Source organism: Drosophila navojoa, chromosome 4 (assembly GCF_054131105.1).
Source record: "Drosophila navojoa isolate 15081-1374.11 chromosome 4, UAZ_NAV_1.0, whole genome shotgun sequence".
Classification (NCBI taxonomy): Eukaryota; Metazoa; Arthropoda; class Insecta; order Diptera; family Drosophilidae; genus Drosophila; species Drosophila navojoa.
This window is the reverse complement of record NC_142892.1, coordinates 8,457,109-8,478,263: the sequence shown is the minus strand read 5'-3', so window position 1 is coordinate 8,478,263 and position 21,155 is coordinate 8,457,109. Positions and strand designations below refer to the sequence as shown.

Sequence of the window (21,155 nt, the reverse complement as noted above, 5' to 3'; positions counted from 1 at the left end):
CAGTCCACAAACAGAACTTAACTGCTGCTCCCACTCACTCAGCAACTCTCTCTCACTCTAGCTCTCCCTCTCTCTCTCTCTCTATTTACAGGCAAGCATCGCGCATAAAACAGTGGCTGGGCAATAGAAAAAGCAGACAGCGTACGGCTCTGCTTCTGGGCCAAAACAGAGTTGCCTTTTGTGCCCCGGCTTGGCAATTGGCCAAGTTAATAGAGAGCGTGAGCAGACGCCAATAATGACGTTGCTGCTGCAGCAGCTGCTCCTGATGTTGATGAAGACGTCGCTAACTTGGTTATTGCTGCTGCCAGCATAGAAAATTGTCAGATACCCAGACCGAGCCAAAGGCAGACCTTAAATAAAACAAAGACATTCGCTCAGCTCGCCCCCACTGCCCACGGCGACTCGCTGCTGACCGAGTACCACAGGCCAGGAGCCAGGAGCCGGCTTACTGCATTTCCGGTTGTTGTTCCTGTCGCCGCTGTCACCATGCCGCCACTCCACATGGCCGAGAGCAGCGGCATGGCCTGGCCGCTCCTGCTCGCTGTGATTGTGATTGTGCTCAGCGGTAAGTACCACGCCCCCCACCAATCTTGTTCTGTATTCATATTTATGCCAGCGGCTGGCATGGCCAAAGCATTTAGTTAAGTTCAGTTTCGCTCCCATTGTTGGCCGAGTTAATTGTTGGCATTTGTTTGACGGCAAGTGCCTCGCTCTGCCCGCAGCCATTGAAAGGCTGGCAACTGCAGCGCCAACAAATGGACGGGATTTTGTTTCAATTAACAATTAGTTTGCACAAAAGTTTTTCTGTACAATCCTTTATTTTTATTTCTCTTTTATTTGGCCAACCAAAGTTGCCGCAAGAGCCCCTCGTTTGCCATATTCCATCAAATGAAATAATATTGCGTATACGCCCCATGGCCATGGGTCGTCGCCTAGTCAAAAGCAAAAACTTAAATGCTGAAGGCAGCTAAAATAACTGCATGCATCCGAGAAATACAGTTGCAGCCAGAGCAGCAGACGGCTCGCAAATTGCATGCATGTAGAATGAAGCAAATCTGATAAAGTTGCAGTCAGAAATTAAATACATATATGTATGTACAGAGGCAAGAGTGAAGGCAAAGTTTGGCATGCTTGCTTGCCTTCCAGCTGGAGGTACTATAATATTTAAAAGCCAATTATATATCAGCTAGTCAAGGCAACAGCCTCAAATTAAAGAATCATGGCTGTAAATATTTGATAGCAGCTTCAGCTAAAAGGAAGCGCCCACATCTAAGTAACTGTGAAAAAACGTAAATATATATTGGAAAAATCAAATAATTGTATTTACACTCGACCACTGGACTAAAGCAATTAAAACTCTTGCGCAAATTTCAACAAAAAACTTTTGCTTGTTGGGCAATTATTTTAAAATCTCTCTCGACCAATATAAATTGAATGAAATTGACCATGTGAATATTCGACCCGAAGCTTGCTTCGAATCTATATGTGTTTGTATGTATGCGCATTTGTATGCGTATATTTAGTAAATGGCGTGCGGGCATATCAATAAAACGGCATGCAAATTGCGCATACGCCACGTGCGCCAGCTTGATTGCAACAAATTAACAAAACGTTTTAGCTAGGCCACGATTAAAAGGCCCAATAAAAAGTTGGAACATGATTTAGGTCTGCCCGGCCAGGCTAGGTCTGCCTACTGATAGCTGCTATAAAAATGCGACACGCAACAATACAACACCAGCAACAACAACAACAACAACAGCAACTCATTTAATTAACAATTTCCGGAGCAGCAGACGGCTGATTCTTAATGCATTTGATTTATGCTTAACGTGTGGTAAATTTATTGCAGCTACAGCAACAAATAGCGCCGCACTCGGTTCGATGGAACAATTCAAAAAATGCTCGAATTAATTGCATTTACGACAACAAAAACTACAAAATGGCCCACACATATTTCAAAATTCAATTAAAATAAAACAAAAATGCAATGAAACGAAAACGGACTGCTGCTGCTGCTCCCGCTGCTCCTGCGGCTCCTGCTGATGCAACGACACTATGCAATTTCCGTTCAAGGGCGTGCCCAGGTGGGCGTAAAAATAATTAAAGCGCAACAAAAACAAATATTGACAACAAGCGACGGCAGCTTCCGCTCAATGTCGACAATTGTTGTTGTTGTTGTGGTTGTTTTTGTTTCAGTTTCTGTTTTGGCTTTCGCGTCCGATTGCATTACAAACTCCATTTGAAATATACATAAACAACTAAAAGGCACAAAACGTTTAGAAAGCCAAAGGTGTATTTGTGTGTGTGGGTGTCTGTGTGTGTGTGTTTGTGTAGGTATACTCAATTGACTGATAGCGGGCAGCTGCTTGCGGGCAGTCTCTGGGCTCTGCGCCACCAGGCGAATGCCAATTTAATTAGCACATTCGACGCTTTTAGCGCAACTAATCGCAGAGAGCGCAGCCATCAATCAATCAATCAATCAGTCGGTCAATATATCAATCAGCGAACGCAGCCGACAATTTTGCTGAGTGAATTTGTGTGTTTTGTGTTTTGTGGCGTGCAAAAAGGGCAAAGAAAAAACTGGCTAAAAAAAGGCAAAGCAAATGCGATGGAAACTAATTCACAAGCGAATACCCTTTAAGTGTGCAGAAGGACAATTGGAAAAGGTCGGAGCCGAGCTGAAGATATAAATAACGGTAGCATAAAGTATATACCTTGGCTTGAAGGGCCTTGAGAATGATTAAACAGGCTAATGAGTTTTGCTGGAAACGTAGAAAGCAAGCTGAAAGTGAGATTGATGATTCCTTGAAGTAGATATTTTCGATGTGGGTATGAACCAGTCTATATCGGCCCTGAAGGAACAGAATATACAAAACTTAACCTTTACACGCTATTTATTGATAACTTATGTCAAATTCCTGCGCCACACATGCTCCAAGCTCCAATGCTCTGCAGTCACGCTTCGCTGCATAAAACAGTCTCACATCTTCTGCTATATAAATTCAGCTTGCACTCAATTCATATATGTAAATGCATACATGTATATATAAGGAAAATATCTTAAGCTCCACAGACACACACACACACATACACAAGCTATCTATATATTAGTTATTCATATATGCATGTGTGTGCAATCCTTTTATGATAGTTATTAGACTTGGCCATGCTGGCTTACTCTGCCGGCCTTAATCAATGTGAAATTTATATTAGCGCTCGTTGGCCATATTTTTCAATATATTCATAGAAATTTCAATATTGATTATGATTGATTTAGTGAGCCGGCAAAGCAGCATATTATTTTTATGGCAATGGGCACGAGTGCATATATTGTTCGACTGGCTGCATGCGATTGCGAATGCCGTGCACGGCAAATTATTCAAAGTTAAATTTACGAGTTGTGCGAAGCTCCATAAAAGCAATTTTAATATTAATAATTTAAAGTTGGTCAGCTATATACAAACACACACACAAGCGCACACACACTCGCACACGTTGTTGTGCAGCATAGAAATTGCAGATATTTTTGTGTAAAACTTGTTTTATTTGTCCAGCCAACGCAAAAGTCCAAAAAGAAGTCAAATAAATAAATGCATTGGAATGAAATTCGGCGAATAGCGTAAAGCAAACGTACCAAACGAGTCGGCAGCAAGCCAACACACACCCCTCTCTCTCTCGCTCTCTCTCTCTCTCTCTCTCTGTCTCTGAGGGGTGGGGATTGGTGCGGAAATGGAGTGCTTGCCTCTGCGCGGTCGATGGTCAAATATTTGCAACAAACTTTTTGGCCTGGCCAAGTCATTGAACGTTGGCTTGGCGAACTCAAACAGAAAGCACAAAACAAAAGTTCTACAATTCACGTCGAGTGTGTGTGAGCGTTGCAGCACAGCAAATGGACTTACGAAATACCCTGTAATAAATATTTAATGCACAGCCAGATCCATTCAACTTAAACCTGCCACATACTCCTTACAATGAAATACGCCGTCTGCAAGCGAACAGCCACGGCGAATACGAATTGCGTTTGGGGCCTCGGCCAGATGGCATGAAACTCTCCAGCAGCAGAGCAAAAAATTGCCACGTAGGTAATTGAGTATGAATGTGGAATGTGTCGAAAGCGTTTTTGATATTTGCCAAACAAAACGTTGGCATGGAAAGACGTGAATAAAGCAACAGCAAAACATATACACACACCAGCGAAAGGCCCAGAGAAGCTGGCCAGGCGGCGCCACAGCGAGGACTTCAGGTAACATGTGTGTGTGTGTAGGTGTGTGTGGGTGTATGTGGGTGTGTGGGTGTGGGTGGCAAGTTGGCAAGCAAAACAAGTGGAAAATGAATTCGATACATTATCATGACGTCAAGTCGTGCGTGGTGACTGGCTGGACCGGGAGGGGCTGCCGGGCCGGAGCAGCGGGGCCGGAGCAGCGACTCAGGGCCAAAGTGGCTGCCAAAAAGTATAAATTACGTGTAATGCGGCGCTCCCTATCGATGGCAGCCATTTCTTATGCGAAACACCTGCAGCAAGGCCAACGGACGGACTGACTGTCAGAGAGACAGACGGACGGACGGACCAAAGCAAATGTGCGCATAAATGAATTACCAATGAACCGCATGCGATGCTCTCTACGTGCCACATTTTATTTTCAATTTGGATCCGAACTGGGAAGTCGAATCGAGCTACGCTTGGGCGCTAATTTGTGGGTGGTATCCACTTCCAGATGGCCTAGCACAGTCGGGTATTTAACCATCTGACAGATGCGCTGCACAAAGTACCTTGCTAGAGTACAAAGCTATTGTGGAGCGCGGGTGAGGGGGCTCCATTCGACAGCCTACATAAAAGCGCAATTTGCGCCATTATGCGTCGAGTTCCATTTGATTAGAACACGATGACACGAACGGCGCACAGCTCAAGTTGTGGGCGTGGCATAGGCTGGGGGTAAAAGCAATTTCACTAAATCTGCAATTGTTATGTCGCCTGCTAAACAACTCACTTTGCCACACACACACACACACAGGGAGAGAGAAACGAGCAACTGCCTCTCAGGCGGCTTCTTCCATTCGGGTAGCCATAAAAGCCAAACGTTCTCACACGTCAAATATTTATATTGCATTGTTCCCCTTCCACTCGTCCCCCTCTCTCACTCCTTCTTTCACTCTGTCCCCTGATCATTGTTCCTGTGCGATATGATTTGGGTATTGATTAAGCGTCAATGGGGAGTTTCCTCTGCTGCCGCCACTGCCGCTCCTCCTCCTGCTGCTGCCTCCAATTACTGCTGCGCTTTATATCCCCATGCGAGAACATTTTTCTCTCTACACAGTTTTACAACATTTTTATGCTACATGGCAAGAAAAATGTGGGCAGCAATGTGCCATAAATCATGCAAAACGATTTGATGGCCTCTATCAGACAGTTTATGGGCCTAGTTAAAATGTTTATGGCCCAAACTCGACGGTGAGCAGCAATTAAGCATCATACTCCTGTTGATCAGCTCCTAATCAAGAGCCAAGGCCAGCTGGTGCACATAAGACTCTGAAAGGATTGTCTTGACAATGAAAAGGAAATTGCTCAATTGCTAATTCAATCGAATTGTTTAGATAATTTGACAACATACATTGACTGGACTCTTGTTGCTGTCTTTAACTACATCAATGCCTCTCTCTGTCTCTCTCCTTCTGTAGCTGTTCATCTGGCTAAATGCTTATCTAGCCTGATATTAATCTATCTCTCCATCATATATGTATATATATTCAATAACACAGCATTCATTATCTCCTCTCTCTCTCTCTATTTCTCTCTCCTCTTCGGCTTCTATCCTTCACCTTATATTTAGTTTTCCTTTTGCTTCACTCTCCACTCTTCAATTGAATCATATTAGTAATTCTGTTATTCAAATATTCAGTGCTGATTATTTCTTTCAGTGCACCTGCTACCAATTGATGAGCAGTGATTACACATTTCTATGTTTATTGGAATGGCGTTTAGTATCTGACTACGTGAGCAGAGGGCACTCAGACGCACGCACAGACGCGCGAGCATTTGGTTTTGGGAGGTGTTTTGTTTTTACTGCCTCCTGTTTGAGAATTCCCTCGAGTGCACTTGATGCGTTGCCTCACGGGCCGCGCTCGAGCAGCGGCATAGTGAGAATTGTTGAGAGATTGTATAGATTCATTGAATTTGAACGCTTGTCGATTGTGAATTGTTTTTGCCAAGTCAAGCCGAACAGAGGCAGAGGCAGAGGCAGAGGCAACGCAGCTTGGCCTACTCTCAGAGCCCTGCTCAACTAGCCAACTGCTGTGCACATACTTTCATTTATACTCATACACATTCACACATATATATATGTACATGTATTTGTATATGTATTAAGCAAAGCATTTCCGCTGCACTGTTTACTGTTGACTGTGTACAAACAATTTCCGCAGCTAAATCTGCCCAAGCAGCAGATGGCAATATGTAATGGCTGCTCAAGGCTATTTATGGCAACCAATACGCATTGATCCTGCGGAAATTTATTGATGAATTTCATTTCATTTCATTTCATTTGGCTCACGCGCACCTCTCGAAATTGCTTTATTTTCAGCTGCGTCGCTTTTCATGCTCTGTGCGCCACATGTCGAAGGGCATATTAGCACCGCCAATGGGAATTCATTTCACATGAGTAGCAGAAGAAAAATATAGAGGAATCTGCCTGATAGTTGACTCAGGTTTAAGACTTTATGTGAGGTCAGGTACTAGTTAGTCAGTTATACCCGCTTGCAGCTCTACTCGATTGCTCTCAATTCCAACTGTAAACCCGAGCTAGAACACACGATTCCGAAACTTTGGCCGGGTTGTTTGTTTGCTTTTCATTCGTCAGCGCGCTGGTTGAGAGCCCAGACATTTATATAGCTACCCACCTACAGCAAGAGGGAGATAGACAGCGAGACAGAGGGAGAGCGAGCGAGGGAGAGAAAGGTATATATAGAGTGAGGTATGGGTGAAAACGTTGCTGGCATCTAAAGTGGTTGCGATTAGTTTGCTAATGTTGTAATTTCATCATTGGACGCCGCCGACGTCGCGACGACGCAGCGCAGACGGCGGCAGCAGCAGCGGCAGCGGCGGCAGCAGCTTAACTAAACATCATCAGGTACTTGACAGCCTGGAGACCGCAATTTGCTGGCCATGGCGAAGGGCTGAGCCACCGCCATTTGAGCCACTCTGCCATTGAGCCACTGACCAGCCCACTCCACCACTCAGCGTCCGCTCATCCACTTGGGCCGTGGCTCAAGTTTTGTTTCGAATTGCGAGCTGCGCTCTGCACTCAACTTTTGTCGATTCATTGATGTGAGTGGCATTTTATTTGCGAGAAAATACCAAATATATTTCTCTCCTTTATGTTGCTTCTATTTGCCATTTTCCCCTGTTTTCTTATATAGATTATTATTTTTTTGCTTTCTTTTTTTTTTTGGGTTGGACTTTTCGTATTGAAAAGGAAATGAACTCATAAAAAGTAATTTGGCCATAATGCTTTGGTCGAGTTAGTTACTTGATTTGCAGTTGCGAATAAAGTTTCGGTTTATTAATTTTGCTGTTAAATTTTGTTGATGTTTTTCTTGTATTTTTGCTGTTGCTGTTGTTGTTTTTCTGTCTTTGTTGTTGTTGTTGCTTTTCGTTAGCCACTTAAAAACTTGCCTGCTGCTGAAGTTTGCCATAAAGCTGAAAAGTTGTTGCAAAATGAAATAGCATTTATTGTTTTTAATGTGCGTTTGAATACCTTTTAGCTTTAGGGTATATCAGGTATATTAGTACTTATATGTATATGTAATTATCTGTTTTATTGCTGGCATTTTTACTTCTGTAAAGGGTATCTTTTAGCCGGGCATGCTCATTTTGTATTTCTTTCCCTTGTTTGTTGCAAATTTCGATTGAGCTCACGACTCGAATTTAATTTGCCCTTCGTATATTTCGTTATGCTTATTGACATTTTGAGTTGAATTGTTTTTGACTTTGATCAGAGTTTGCTTTTTGCCACATTTAATTGAACCGACACGTGCTAGACATGGCTATAAGCACACCGGCTTACAGTTAGCCGCGAGCTTATGTACACACGCACACTCCTTCACACACACACGCACACACACACACATGTCGCCAACAGCGCTCTGAGTTGAGTTTCTCTCAATTTTGTGTTTTTTGATAGCGGAATTCAATTAGTTTGGGAAACGTTTGCGACTGTCTTGTTAGCTGATACGATCGCATTTCATTTAATTTGATATGTATTGGTAGTTTTTCATTTGACACCCAGACATACACACACCCTTACACACACACACACGCACACACGCACGCACAGCCAGCGCGAAATATGCTGGAGGAAGTGTTTGAAAATGTGAATTGTTTTTCCTTGCTGACTTGCGTCGGGCTCTGTGCGGCTCTTCGGTAAATTGTAAAAATAATTAAATTTATTTACGTTCGCCTTATTTAATTGCCGTCGCAGCTGCGACACTTGCTGCGAAACATAACCTGAGGCGACGCGTACAAAATGGCTGCCGCAGCAAAGAGAGAGAGAGAGAGAGAGAGAGGGAGAGCTGCCGAAATGAGTGCGCAAAGTGAAAGCAAATAAATGAATAACAAATAACACAAATAAATAAATAAACAAAAATGCAAAGCTGAAATAGAGTTTTCATCCGAAACATAAAAGATATTCCAACTGCAGCTGCCAAAACTAGCAAAAGGACATTTTGCCCAGTAGCAGTAGCAATCGAAATTGGCGTTGTTATTGCTGTTGCTGTTGCTGTTGCTCTTCGTTATGAGTTTCAAGTTGTTTGATATTGTAGTTTTGACTGCTTCGTTAGGGATATTTATTTATTGCCAAGTCCTTCTCCACTTCGCTTCGTATTGCTATCAAAAGCGAGCGAGTTGAACGCTGCAGTCTCTCAAGGAAATTTCAAGCTGGGTTATGAATTGGCATTGAGATAACTGCAAAGTTCAAGCATTTGTGTGTGAGCCATTCAGGGAATAGCCCACTATATATTGTAAGCTTATTACAGGCCACTAAGTATTTCCCTCTTGCTCTGCGTTTGTGCTCGTTTAAATCAGAGCTCCGAATCCTCTTAAATAACCTCAGCCTGAACCAGCTTCAGCTGGAAACAACTCATGAAAATATATTTAATAGTTGCAGGCAAATTTAACAGTCCGTTATGGTCATATGTTTTTATTGAACTTTTACTATATGCTAACTGTTTGAATTGAACTCAAGCCATATTGTTGTCATGAAATGTGTTATCAAGCACTTTTCTCTATTCTCTTTATATTCTGTGCGATACTTGCCACGTCTTCGTTTTGGTTTATTGCATTATTTGCCCTTTGGCTGAATTTATTTGTGTTATGCTTGCGAGTGCAACAAGGTTTCATCAAGGCCCGTGGCACTATAAATATTTCTATTCCCATTTATGCAACGTCAGCTACACGTCTGCCGTTGCAGCTGCCGTTGCATGTTGCTCGGGCTGTGTTCCATTTGATACTTCGATAAGTTAAGAAATTCAAAAAGTGTCACTGCCACTTGGCATTCGCTGTTCGTGTTGCTGCGCGAAATAAATTCAATTCTTTTGTTTTTGCCATTTGCCACAATTGGTGCGCGTCTCTGTTGCTGCCACAGCCTCCATTTGGCCCCCTTCTGTCACTCCCCCGGCTGTTGTTCGGTTTGTCTGACTGTTTTTCATGCGCATTCAATGAACCATAAATTTCAAAGTGCCGCGCGGCCAGACACGACGGCGTCGCTAAGCTGAAATGCCAACAACAACAACCGCAACAACAACAACAACAATCACAACAAGGACAACAAGAAATAGTTTAAAAGTTATGCAAAGAGTTGGCTGAAGTTCGTGTCATGGCCAAAACTGTTCACTCACCTCGCCCACAGTTGCTCTGGGATTGGCATTCGCTTACAAAAACATTTCTCTAATTGTCCTGCAGCTGTAGCAATAGTTAACTAATGCACACACACACACACATAGGCAGACAGAGGCGAGCACGTACTCAGGGCGACAGGAGATATTCATATAAGCCGACTCATGGGCAACACTTTACAAAACCGAATAAAAAGAATTGCCAAAGAACAAAAACAAAAAACTATCACACAAAATACTCATTGTTTTAGCCTAGAGAGGGAGAGTGAGTGTGAGAGAGAGAGAATGAAAGAGAGGTGAGTTAGATAGGGAGCGTGCTGGGACAGGAAAAGCATTTTAGTCGATGATATGTCTCGCTCTCTTATCTGGCAAACAATTTTATGCTTCCGGCTGAGCGACAAACAATGGAGCGTAAATATCCGAAAAGCGGCGCAACAACAACAATAGAAATAAGAAACAAATGCTATTGGGAAAAGTGTCGAAACCCAAATACTCTTTAAAACTAAATTAGAAAGCTGCTCAGAGAATGAAGGACAAACTTTTAAACAAACCTGACTTTATTTAAAGAGAATGTTCCATGGCAAACAACATTTAAAATATCTATATATTATATGTATACGCATTCGATATGACTGTAGGAAACAGTGAACAATTCTATTTCTGTAATTTATGCACTTACAGTGCCTGGCAAAAAGCTTCTTCCATCCATTTAACAAATGAACATGGCCAGCTGTGCGAGTATAAAAGCATAGAAGAATGCCAGCTAAAACGATGGATCGTACATAAATGTGCAAATAAATGCATGAGTGAGTGAGTGAATGGGTGAATCACTGAATCGAGTAAGCGAGTGAGCGAATGAGTGACTGTGTGAGGGAGCCCCGATGCATGTCCGGTGCAAACAAGCAAAGCAAAGAGCCTAAAGCTGGGGGCATTGTTGGACGATAGAGATGGCATACATGGAAACATTATAAAGGGACAAACAGCAAAGAGGATAATAACAACTACAGCAACAACAATAAGACAGTTTACGTGTAGTTGATAAGATTTGTCTGCAACGTTTATTGTCCTTTGGTTTTCCACTTTGCTTGGCTCGTTTCAGTTTAGTAAAATGCTTTTTTGCACAATTGTCATCATGACCCTCACACACGCACACACACAGCACACACACATATGATTGTGAAGGTGTTGGTCGAAGCTGTTTTGCATACTTTGTGCCACTGTGGCATTGGCCAAATATTTGTCCTTTTTTTTAGATGCTGGCCAAAGCAACGAAATAAGCGATAAATAAATACAATTTTCTGGTGTTTTTTATTTTTGGTATTTGCATTTAAGATTAAGCAGATACAACACGCAGCTGCTGGAATAAAACCCAAATGAATATTTGTTTCAAGAAACTAGTCAGAGCAGAGAGGAAAAAACACGATGGAAACGAGTTTTATGTTCATGTGAAATCCTTAAAGCCGCATAAATTCGAAACGCAGCTAAGCAGAGCGCGTGGGCGAGCGGAGGAGCGAGGGCGAGGAGAAAGGCCCTTAAGCGCTCTCTAATTTGCTTTGACAGCAGACATGTGTTCAGGGCTTTGTCTTTGTGCGTGCCAACTGGAAAACCAAATCCAGCTGAGCGCGATGTGAATGCAGCAATGGAACGAAGTGGCGATGAGTATCCAGCAAGAGAGCCAGAGCAGCAGCAACAGCAGCAGCAGCAGCAGCTGGAGAGGCAAGCATGAGCAAGAGTTGTAGCTGAAGCAGCCATCAGGCAGCCTTTTAATTAATTTCAATGCGCGGCAGCTGCATGCGCATTATTCCACCATCTCACTCTCTCGTTCTCGCTCCCCCTCGCTCTCACCCGCAACTTGTGGCTGGCTTGTCATGTAGGTGAGGGGACTAAATTTAGCGATGAAATCTTGTGCAACTGTTGCCAACTCTTTTGATTTTTGTATGCCACATAATTTGATTGTGCCGGGTGCAGTCGCTGCAGTCGCCGCAGCCGCCACCGCTGCGTGGAGCAACAATGCACCACCTGCCATTAAAAGCAAGCATCCATCCTGCTATGGCTCCACTTACAGTGGCAGCAGAGTGAGGGCTTTGAAGTGGTTTCGGAGTCGCTGGCCAAAGATTTTATATGGAATTATTATTTTACATAAAATTTTATTTAACTTTACCTGAATCTTAATAATCTAAAAAGGTTTTTGGTCCAACTGCATAGTAGCGTATTTATATAAAATATTGAGCATTTCTCTTTATTTGTTTTCTGCATTTACCTCTTCCAAAAGAGCTTAAGGTGCATTCACCTTTGGGTTACTTAAATTTGGGCAAATGCAAATGCATTTGGCATCACTGTGCACGCGTCATCTGAGCTAACGGGACACAATGTTGCTGTGGCAACTGGCAGCATAGCCGTCAAGTTTTACAGCGTTTACCGAACATGAGCCATGTCGAGCATATTGTTAACTTTTTGCCTTCATCTCATCATCTGCCTCTGCCTCTGGCTCTGCCTCTGCCTCTGCCTCTGGCTCTGCCACTGTTGCTGCTTGGTGCATCATTTCCAACTGGCAACTTTGCTGCTTATTTACATATTTATAACTTGCAACGGACTGCGGTGTATGTTGCATGCAATATTTACCTCAGTTTTTCTTCTTCTTTTTCTAGTTTTTGTCTAGCTTTAGTTTTTGTCTTACATAATATTCAAGCGATTTCTAGGACATACATCGCGCTCTGTGTATAGTCGAGAGTCCTGGCAGCAACGTGCACCTTTAGCTGCTGGCTGCTGCAAGATCGTATGGCAACCAAGCGTAATGCAAATGGTATGCATTGTGCAAATTTTTGTGTGTGTTGCAACAACTTGAACCTTGCCGCTTGCCTCTTGCTGCTTGCCACACATCCCAGGCAGTCAGTGTTTGACTTGTGAGCCTTGGCATATTGTCTTACCTTGCCAAGCCGTGCCTTGTACTTATTTTATTTTATTACCAGCATTACGTATTGTTTGTGTTCGAGGCGAAAACTTCACACAGCTGTTCGGCTCTGGTTGCGTTCCGCTTGAATTGCCTCCCACAGCGCCTTTAAAACTTTATGGGAATCAATTGGGTTGGGCTGGGCTGCTGTGGGTGGCAGACCATCATTTAAAATGCTACCCTGGGTCGGCCTGGGCTCATGTGGCGTATGCGCAATATGTTGCACCTGCCTTGACGGCGGCAATTCATTTTCACTTTAACCACACAGCCAGAACAATAGCCAAGGGCCGTCCACCACAGCCCACAGCTCACACGTTCATGCATATAGAAAGGCAGCATTAAATACTACCACCTCTGGGTGTGTGTGTGTGCTAGTACACATGTATATGTGTGTGTGTGTGTGCTGCAGTTAAAAAGACGTAGTGCGGCTGGATGAAACTATGGTTCGAGGCATTGCAGCGCGCGTTGACAACGCCAATACAGGTGCGCACAATGCAAACGAGTGACATGCAAATGCTTTCAACAACAATTGCAATTCATGCAGCCCTTGCACACACCCACACACACAGACACACACACACACACACATCTCATGCGCTCATCATGACAGGCAGACACGAAACTCTAGCTTCGCATTTTGTTTCATTTTTGAGCGTCGATTTTGGAGCGTTCGCTTCTACGAATTTCCCTGCCATTCTGATTTTTTTTCTTTTTTTTTTGCTGTTGGTTTGCTTGTTGCGTTGCGGTTTGCCTTCCTTCTGGCGCGCAGCTGTGAGTGTGTGTGTGAGCGTGTTTATGTGTTTTGGGGCATTTAGCATGTTCTGCAGCACGCATACACTCACACATGCCTGACCAAGAAATCCTTTAAATGTGAGGACAGCTTCGCCATCTGCAATTACCCTGTAGGGGGGGCAATTAAAGGGTATATAAGCTACTTGAAGCTCTTGAAAAGTATTTAAAGGCAGCCTAATCTGCATATTGTTTTAAGAAATTTGTAGAGTTTATTCGGCAAAAAGCTCCTTTGGAACTCTTTAGACAGCTATGTTACCTAGGCAATTTGTACCTGTTAAAGGATAATCTAGATTGTTTTTCGCATTGTTTCCAACTGCGCGGTATTTGCTGACTTGTCAGAGTCTCTGCTTCTCTTGGCGAATTCCTGCTGGTTAGCAAACTGTTTTTGTTTACGCCAGCGATGGCCACAGCAATGGCAGCTCATGCTGGAGCTGACGCAGCATTTTTGTTGATGCGGCTGCTCCTGCTGCTCCTGCTGCTGTTTCTCCTCCTCCTCCTATTGCTGGTGATGCTGTTGATGCGGCTGTTCTATACTCACTTATGTATTCACACTCAAATATGCAATGCGCCACAAAATTGCAATTTCCACTAAGATTGATGAAAAACGCCAACGTCGACTACTCTGCCTTCACGTACACCCAGCAGGAGCAGGAGGCAGCAACCAATGCATTGGTGGCACCACATGCAGCATCAGTCGCTAGCAAATCATGTCATCAATTGAATTTCAAGCGATTATTTTTTCACGTTTCACAAATCGCAGCGCAAATATCCATGGCCATGCGTGTTGCCGACTCTTTGTCCTGTCTCTCTGTGTGTGCGGTTGTGTATGGCTGTGTGTGTGTGTGTGTGTGTGTGCAGGTGTCTGTATGAGTTTGACTGCATATCAAACGAGAGCACGAATATTGCGACGCTCACAATACGTTTCGATTACGCATTCAATTCAAATTGATGACGCGCGGGCGCCTCTTGTTGCCGCCAGCCATAGAAAATATGAAGATGCATCACAGTTCACGACTGCAACAATCCACCCTTCACCTTCTCACTCAGTCCCCCTCCCACAACGGCGTGTAATCCCACAGAGTGCATTCCGGCGAAAACCACGTAGATCACAAATCAGCGCAGGTTTGGGGAGCTGCAATTGTTGCCTAGCTTAAGTATAGCTGCATATTTCATAACTCAATTTAATGCAATGCCAAAAGGCATACCTTATGCATACTTTCGCCCAGCCTCTTTCGTCTTACAGTCTGGCAATGGAATGCAGCCCGCACATATTTAATATTAACTATATACACTCTCAAATATATATGTATATAATTGAAGCTTTCATTAAATTGGCAAATAAATTTACTCCAGGCACTCAAGCATAACAGTTGGCTTGGCCCGCTTTATAAATATTTAGTGTGTATTAGTTTTCATAGCGCCCCATGGCTTGTATATATATATATATATTGTGAGTTTATCTTGGAATGCTTTGCCTTTGGCTTTGGTTTTGCATTACTGGCTGAATATAGATCGCAATTAAATTGCATTTACAATCAGTTTCGTAGCTCTGCTAACCGCAACAACCCAATTAACCAAGATTCTCTCCGAAAACTTTTAGAATAGCTTTCGCCCTCTGCCCTGAACTTCTGCCACTTATAGCTGCAATGCATTGTTTGCGCATCTCAAATATTGCTGCTGCCAATTTGTGTGGCTTAAATACGTAGCAGGTAATTGGATGTTGTACAACAGCTAACAGTTAACACATTCCAGTTTCGGTTTCAGCTATTATCCAGTTGCCGTTGCAGCAGCATCTGCAGTTGCCGTATCCAAGCATTTGTCCAATAGATAATTACTATATTCAATTACAACTTCATAATTCAAAAGCGCTGTCATTATTGCCAGTCAAATTTACCATGAGTATGTGTGCGTGTGCGTGTGCGTGTGCGTGTGCGTGCGTGTAATCCTGTAATCTAATGAGCCAAACGTCTGCTGCTATGCCATCGATTTGCGCTCAATGTCCCAAATGCCATGCTCAGTTCATGCATCTTGCCTAAGCTCCCATTAGGCATAGCTGCAGCTTCCCTCAGAGTACAGATTCAATGTTAATTGGCCTGGCTTAAATACTAGCTGACTGCCTGCAGCTGTCTATCTAATATAAACTCATTTCGGGCAAAATAAAATTTGCCTATGCCGTAATGAAATAAATGTATTTTGACAGCTGTTTGGCTGATGCTAATGCTATATAAATACAATTTATTATTGGTTGATTGTGATTTTCAGCCGAAATAAATGGTTTTTGGCAGCATTCACAGTTTACAGCCAGACTGAGGCTGGGAGTGACAGCAATGCAAATTGAATTGTTTACTGTCACAGCTTTAATAAATATTTGAGCACTTCGGGCGTTATTTGACGATAACTGCTTCGACATTCAGCTAATATCCATTTGAGCTGGTTTATTATGAATTTTTGCGACTAGTTTTAGAGCAAAGCTTAAGCAGCCGCAACTCCTGCTACAATTAGAGTCGAGCTGTATGTCCTTGTTTGCCATTTCCATAAAATATGCAGCTAATTACGTGCAAGTTGCTTGAGCTCTGACAGGGCACAGGGCCACAGCAGCCGAGCCAGAGACAAGATGCCAAGAAGCAGTCTGTCAGGACCCTAATACAATATAATTACTGTAAAAATCAGAGCTGAAAAGCTCCATAAGGGTGCGTCTTTTGTGGCGAATGGCTTGCCAAATGACGCATAGAAGGAGACAACGGCAGCTCAGATAGAGCGAGATAGCGAGAGAGTTAGGGTGGGTACGTGGAACGAGCACAGCAATAGTGCGTAAATCTTGACGCCTTTAAGGCTCCCAGCCCAATTGACAATGACATTTTGTCGTCATTATTGTGTTCCTTAACTAAGCAGCTCAAGCCAAGGCACGACTGAGAGCTACCCTGTAAAAGTTGATTAAATTTATGTGTGTCATCAATAGACTAAAGTGAGATTTATAGTATTTTACTTATTATAAAATTGCTTTAACTTTACTCAAATTTTAGTCAGCTCTAGCTGTTTCTTTTCAAGTTTTATATATATACCCCATCGCATGTGGAGCAACAGGGCATATGGTTAGAGAAAGTTGGAGCATGGCAGTTACCGCGACAGTGGCAAGAACATTGAGGTTGATTCGCTCTGTGCTGGCAATTACAGAAATTAGCTTTCGTTTTTAATTTATTATCGCCATTGTGCGTGCTCCTAATGGGGCAACAAGAGACAGTAGACAGTCGACAGTCGAGAGTTGAAAGTCTCCGCTTGCCCGCCTGCCCCCTTCGCAGCTGTTCGTGCCTCGTGCCTCGTGGCTGGCTGCTAAAGTCTTGTTGATGTCATTGCTAAGACAAATGCCTGGGCTGCTGTCGACTCAAATTAATGTGCATATAACTTACGCTTTAACTGAAGCTAGATCTGAAACGGAGGTCAGGTGGCTGGGGCTGGCTATAGCCATAATGTTTGCAGCGCTTGTTTGAGAGGTTCATGCATTTTAAAGTTTTACAACCATGGAATTCTTGGCTGCCGGCGCCCATATGGCATATGCAATGAAGTGTGCATATGCTAAAGCATTCATGATGATTTACCAGTGCACTCACACCCACACTTACACACACACACACACACATACACAGACATTCAGTTTGCTGTGCCCATGCATATGCATACGAAAAAATTGGCCAGCCTTTTGGGCCAAGTAGCCGCTGGTGCATGCAATGCAATGGCCAAAGATTTATTTGCTCAGTATGCAAATAGCAACATAATTGAAACAAAAAAGGCGCCGAGGCCATGCCCCATGGCAAGAGGAGGCCGTAAAAAACGGTTGCCCACCTTTCTGGGGCGGGCATTGCCAGCGCAAGCCCTGACAAAGCTGTCAAGTTATTTATTAATGGACTGCGGTGCAAAACAATTAATAAAGAACGCTTAGGAAGTGGGCATGGTCGCCATGTCGGCTGTAGTATTTCGCCAGTGTTTTATTCGGGGAGGGCGGGGCATGCCACAGTTGATGATGTTGCCGCGATGCAGCGTGCAGTTGTGGGGACCATTTATAAAGGGAGCTTCGCTAGGTGCTGCTTTGGCTGCATGTTGGTTGCTGCATTTGCTAACCGTAAACTGCGCATTAGTGTGATTGCATAACATTTGCACACATGCACCAAGAGAAAGAGAGAGAGAGAGGGGGAGAGCGAGAGAGAGCGATAGAGTCACACGCGAGCTGCTCGTAAGCAAGTTGAAACCCCTAAACCAAAAGCGAACCGAAACCAAAAATCCTTATGTATGTTCAGCTGCTGCGGCTACGTGCTGTATCCAGTATTCAGCATCCAGCTGCACATGGATCCCTTTCGAAAAGTTTGCACAGTAACAACAGCAACAGCAGGAGAAGCAGCACCCACAAATTTTCAGCAAAGCAGCTCACAGTTGTTGATAATTTAAGCCGGAAATTTCAAGGAAAGAGCTCGCACGTAATAGTTAAAACAAGAGATATGTGGACATATACCTACAGACGCAAAAGTACACAGAGCAACACACACACACACACACATCGACAGCAGTAAATTGCAATTACAACAAGTGCAATGCAACATGCAACAGCAACAGCAACGACAACAGCAACGGCAACACCAACTGTAATCAAAGCAACAGAAAAAATGTTGGGCACAGAAAAAAGTGTGGAATGCAATTATGGCCAGGAGACAATTGGGCTGGATGGTTGCTAGCACATAAAGGCATATACAGTCACTTGCTGCAGTTTACGTACAGACGTAGACGAAAGTAAACTTTGCTCGGCTGTTAAACAAACCGAAAATGAAATCATTGTCAATTCATAAAACCCAACAAAAATGTAACAAATTGCATTTACATATGCTGCAGCAGGAGGCAGCATACACACACACACATACACTTATGCACACAGCTGCAGTCGGTCATTACGTTGCCCATTATGCTTCATTTGTAGAGGCGCCGCTTGACACACATACCAGCTGGACTGCTGGGACGGGGCGTGGCAGCTGTAGGTGTCAGACTGATGCTGGCTAAGCCCCAGCAAGCATGTCGTCCATTTAAGATGACAGCAACAGCAACAGCAGCAACAGCTAACCCATTGCAATGGGCCAAGCACAATTCAGTTGCGGTCAAGTGTGTGTGCAAACATATGGCAGCCACTGTACGAATGCCAGCCGAGTGGCATTTGCTTTAGAGCTGTCCCATCCTGACCTTGTTTTTATGCTCGAACGTAATTGACATTTATTAATTGGAAAACAATAATTTTGGTCTCTGCTGGCGCCAAAAACTGGCAGCTGCCAAGCCAACCAAATGTCTCTACGTATGCGTGTGTGTGTGTGCGTGTTGCATGCCACTCGCTTGTTGCTGAATGATTTATGAGCACCTAGCCGGGCTGCAAGCACTGTGCTGCTTATGCGGGCAGCGATTAAAAGCCGACAACAGCAGACGGTCGGCGTTGAAAACTTTTGCTGGCTGTGCGCTTGCTGCCCATTAAAAGCTGTCAAATTTTAATGTTTTACATGGCAGGCTCAAAGTGCCAGCCGAAAACCAACACGAGCAACAACATAATCAGCCCCAGCCCCAAGCCCAGACCCAACCGCAGCCGCCTGTTCCGGGCACCTGTCAGACCCGTGGACGGACAGGGAGACAGCACTCTATCTCTATCTAGCCGTGGCCCGACCGTATGTTAAGAGCACATAGTTTGCCCGAGCCTAAGGCGTCGGGTGTAGTCGCAGTCGAGCGCAGTTGGGCGCTTTAAAATAGTTGCCGTGTGTCCTTGGCCAGTGCGGGCAAACGGGGCGTATGTGTAACAGAATCCCAACACGCGATAAATTCATTAAAGAGCTCGCATAGCAACTGAAATCTGGCTGACATGTCTCGCGGGCAACGTAAAATACCCGAGTGCTTGCACACACACACACGCAAGCACACACACACACACAGGCCACACGCACGGAGGAGCACACACAAAAAGGCATTGCATACTTTCGGGCACGTTTATAGATTAACACATTTTTACTGCTGAATGTACTAATAAGGCAAGCATTTCCACTTTGAGTTGCCCCCAGGAGGCATATAGCCGCACATACGCGCACTCTGTCGGCAGTGGCTGCTCGCTATCTCCCTCAAATGCACAAACACACACACACGTGCCGGTCTGTGTTTGCAGTATACTTTCAAAATTTATAACGCCAAGCAACAATGGGGACTGGCAGTAGGCGGGAGGGAGGAGACAGCAGGCAGCAGGCAGGAGGCAGCAGCACCGGCCAGGTGTAGGAAAATTGTTAACAAGAGCAAATAACGCGAAAATATTTCATACACTGCGCTGCGCTGCGCAGCCCAGCCGAGCCTCGACCAAGCCCTTACACAGCCAGCCAACCATCCAGCCAGCCAGTTAAATGGCAAACCTTGAGGGAATTCTGGCACTCGTGCCTGCTGCTGCTGCTGCTGCTGCTGCGCAGTTGTTGTGATTTCAAGTCTGGCCGTCGAGCGCTGGTTGTGCACACACTCAAGCACAGACACACACACACACACACACACACACACTGGCCAGGTAGGTACGTGCCTGGCACTGCAGCTGTTGCCCTTCAGTGGCAACGACCACGGCAGCGACTCGTATCTGGTTCGACAGGGGCAGCGCAAATAGCAAATAATCCAAGTCGACTTGTAATTACCTCTGCATGCTGTACATTTATTTTTCTGTTTTGTGTGCTTTAACTGTTTTAGTTTTCTTCTCGCTCTTTTGATTAAATTGCTGTTTAAATATTTTCTACGCTTGTTGCTTTCGTTTGCCATTAGACGCAGCTCAAAAAAACAAAAAACAGTTAGAAATTTGTGTGGCTTTTAAAACTATATATTCATAAATAATTTAATAAAAACCTGTTTTTCAATTAGTAAATGCTTTATAGAAGAGTAATCAATGAAAAAATTCTATTAGAAATTTGTTAATAAAAAATGTATAGAACAACAATTAAATAGTACAAAAAATAGATTTATGAATTTTGTAAAACATTAATGCAGATTATATAGTTTTAATCCAAGCCGAAAAAATGAATAACAAATATTTGAAAACATAACAACTGAATTGTGAAACCAAAACACAAAAGAAAACACATAAATATCAAAAATGGAATTATAATTTAATTAAAAATAAGTTTGGATAACCCAAAGTAATTAAAAATTCTTTTAATGTGTTTCCCAGTTACCGAATTTTTTGTTAAAAGATTGATGGAGCACACTCTCATTTGTGACTTTAATGACTGTGGGTATAATTGTGAATATGGAATTGAATAAGCGAGTATATAAATCATTTGCAACCATTAAATTTCACATCTGCAATTCATTTGCCCTTAAAAAGCGGGCTTTAAAATGTTAATGTTAATGAACAAAGGAAAGGGAAAGGGGAAGTTGAGTGGAAAAGGGGGAAAGAAATAAATAAATGTGCAAACTATAAATTGAAATTTGAAGCAATAAAAAGTGTTTGCGCGGCAGCTAGGGAAAGTGTTTATTAATGCATTGA

The 21,155-nt window shown here is 43.5% G+C and overlaps 1 protein-coding gene across 2 annotated transcripts in view; it reads left to right on the top strand.

Moving 5' to 3' along the window:
• dpr6 (defective proboscis extension response 6) overlaps nucleotides 1-21,155 on the top strand; it is a 91,487-nt gene that overhangs the window by 28,497 nt on the left and 41,835 nt on the right. For both annotated transcript variants that reach the window (XM_089258940.1, XM_018100781.3), the window contains exon 2: nucleotides 92-565. In XM_089258940.1, the coding sequence (XP_089115066.1) occupies nucleotides 487-565 (79 nt within the window). In that variant the 5' untranslated portion in view covers nucleotides 92-486. The remainder of the gene's footprint in view (nucleotides 1-91; nucleotides 566-21,155) is intronic.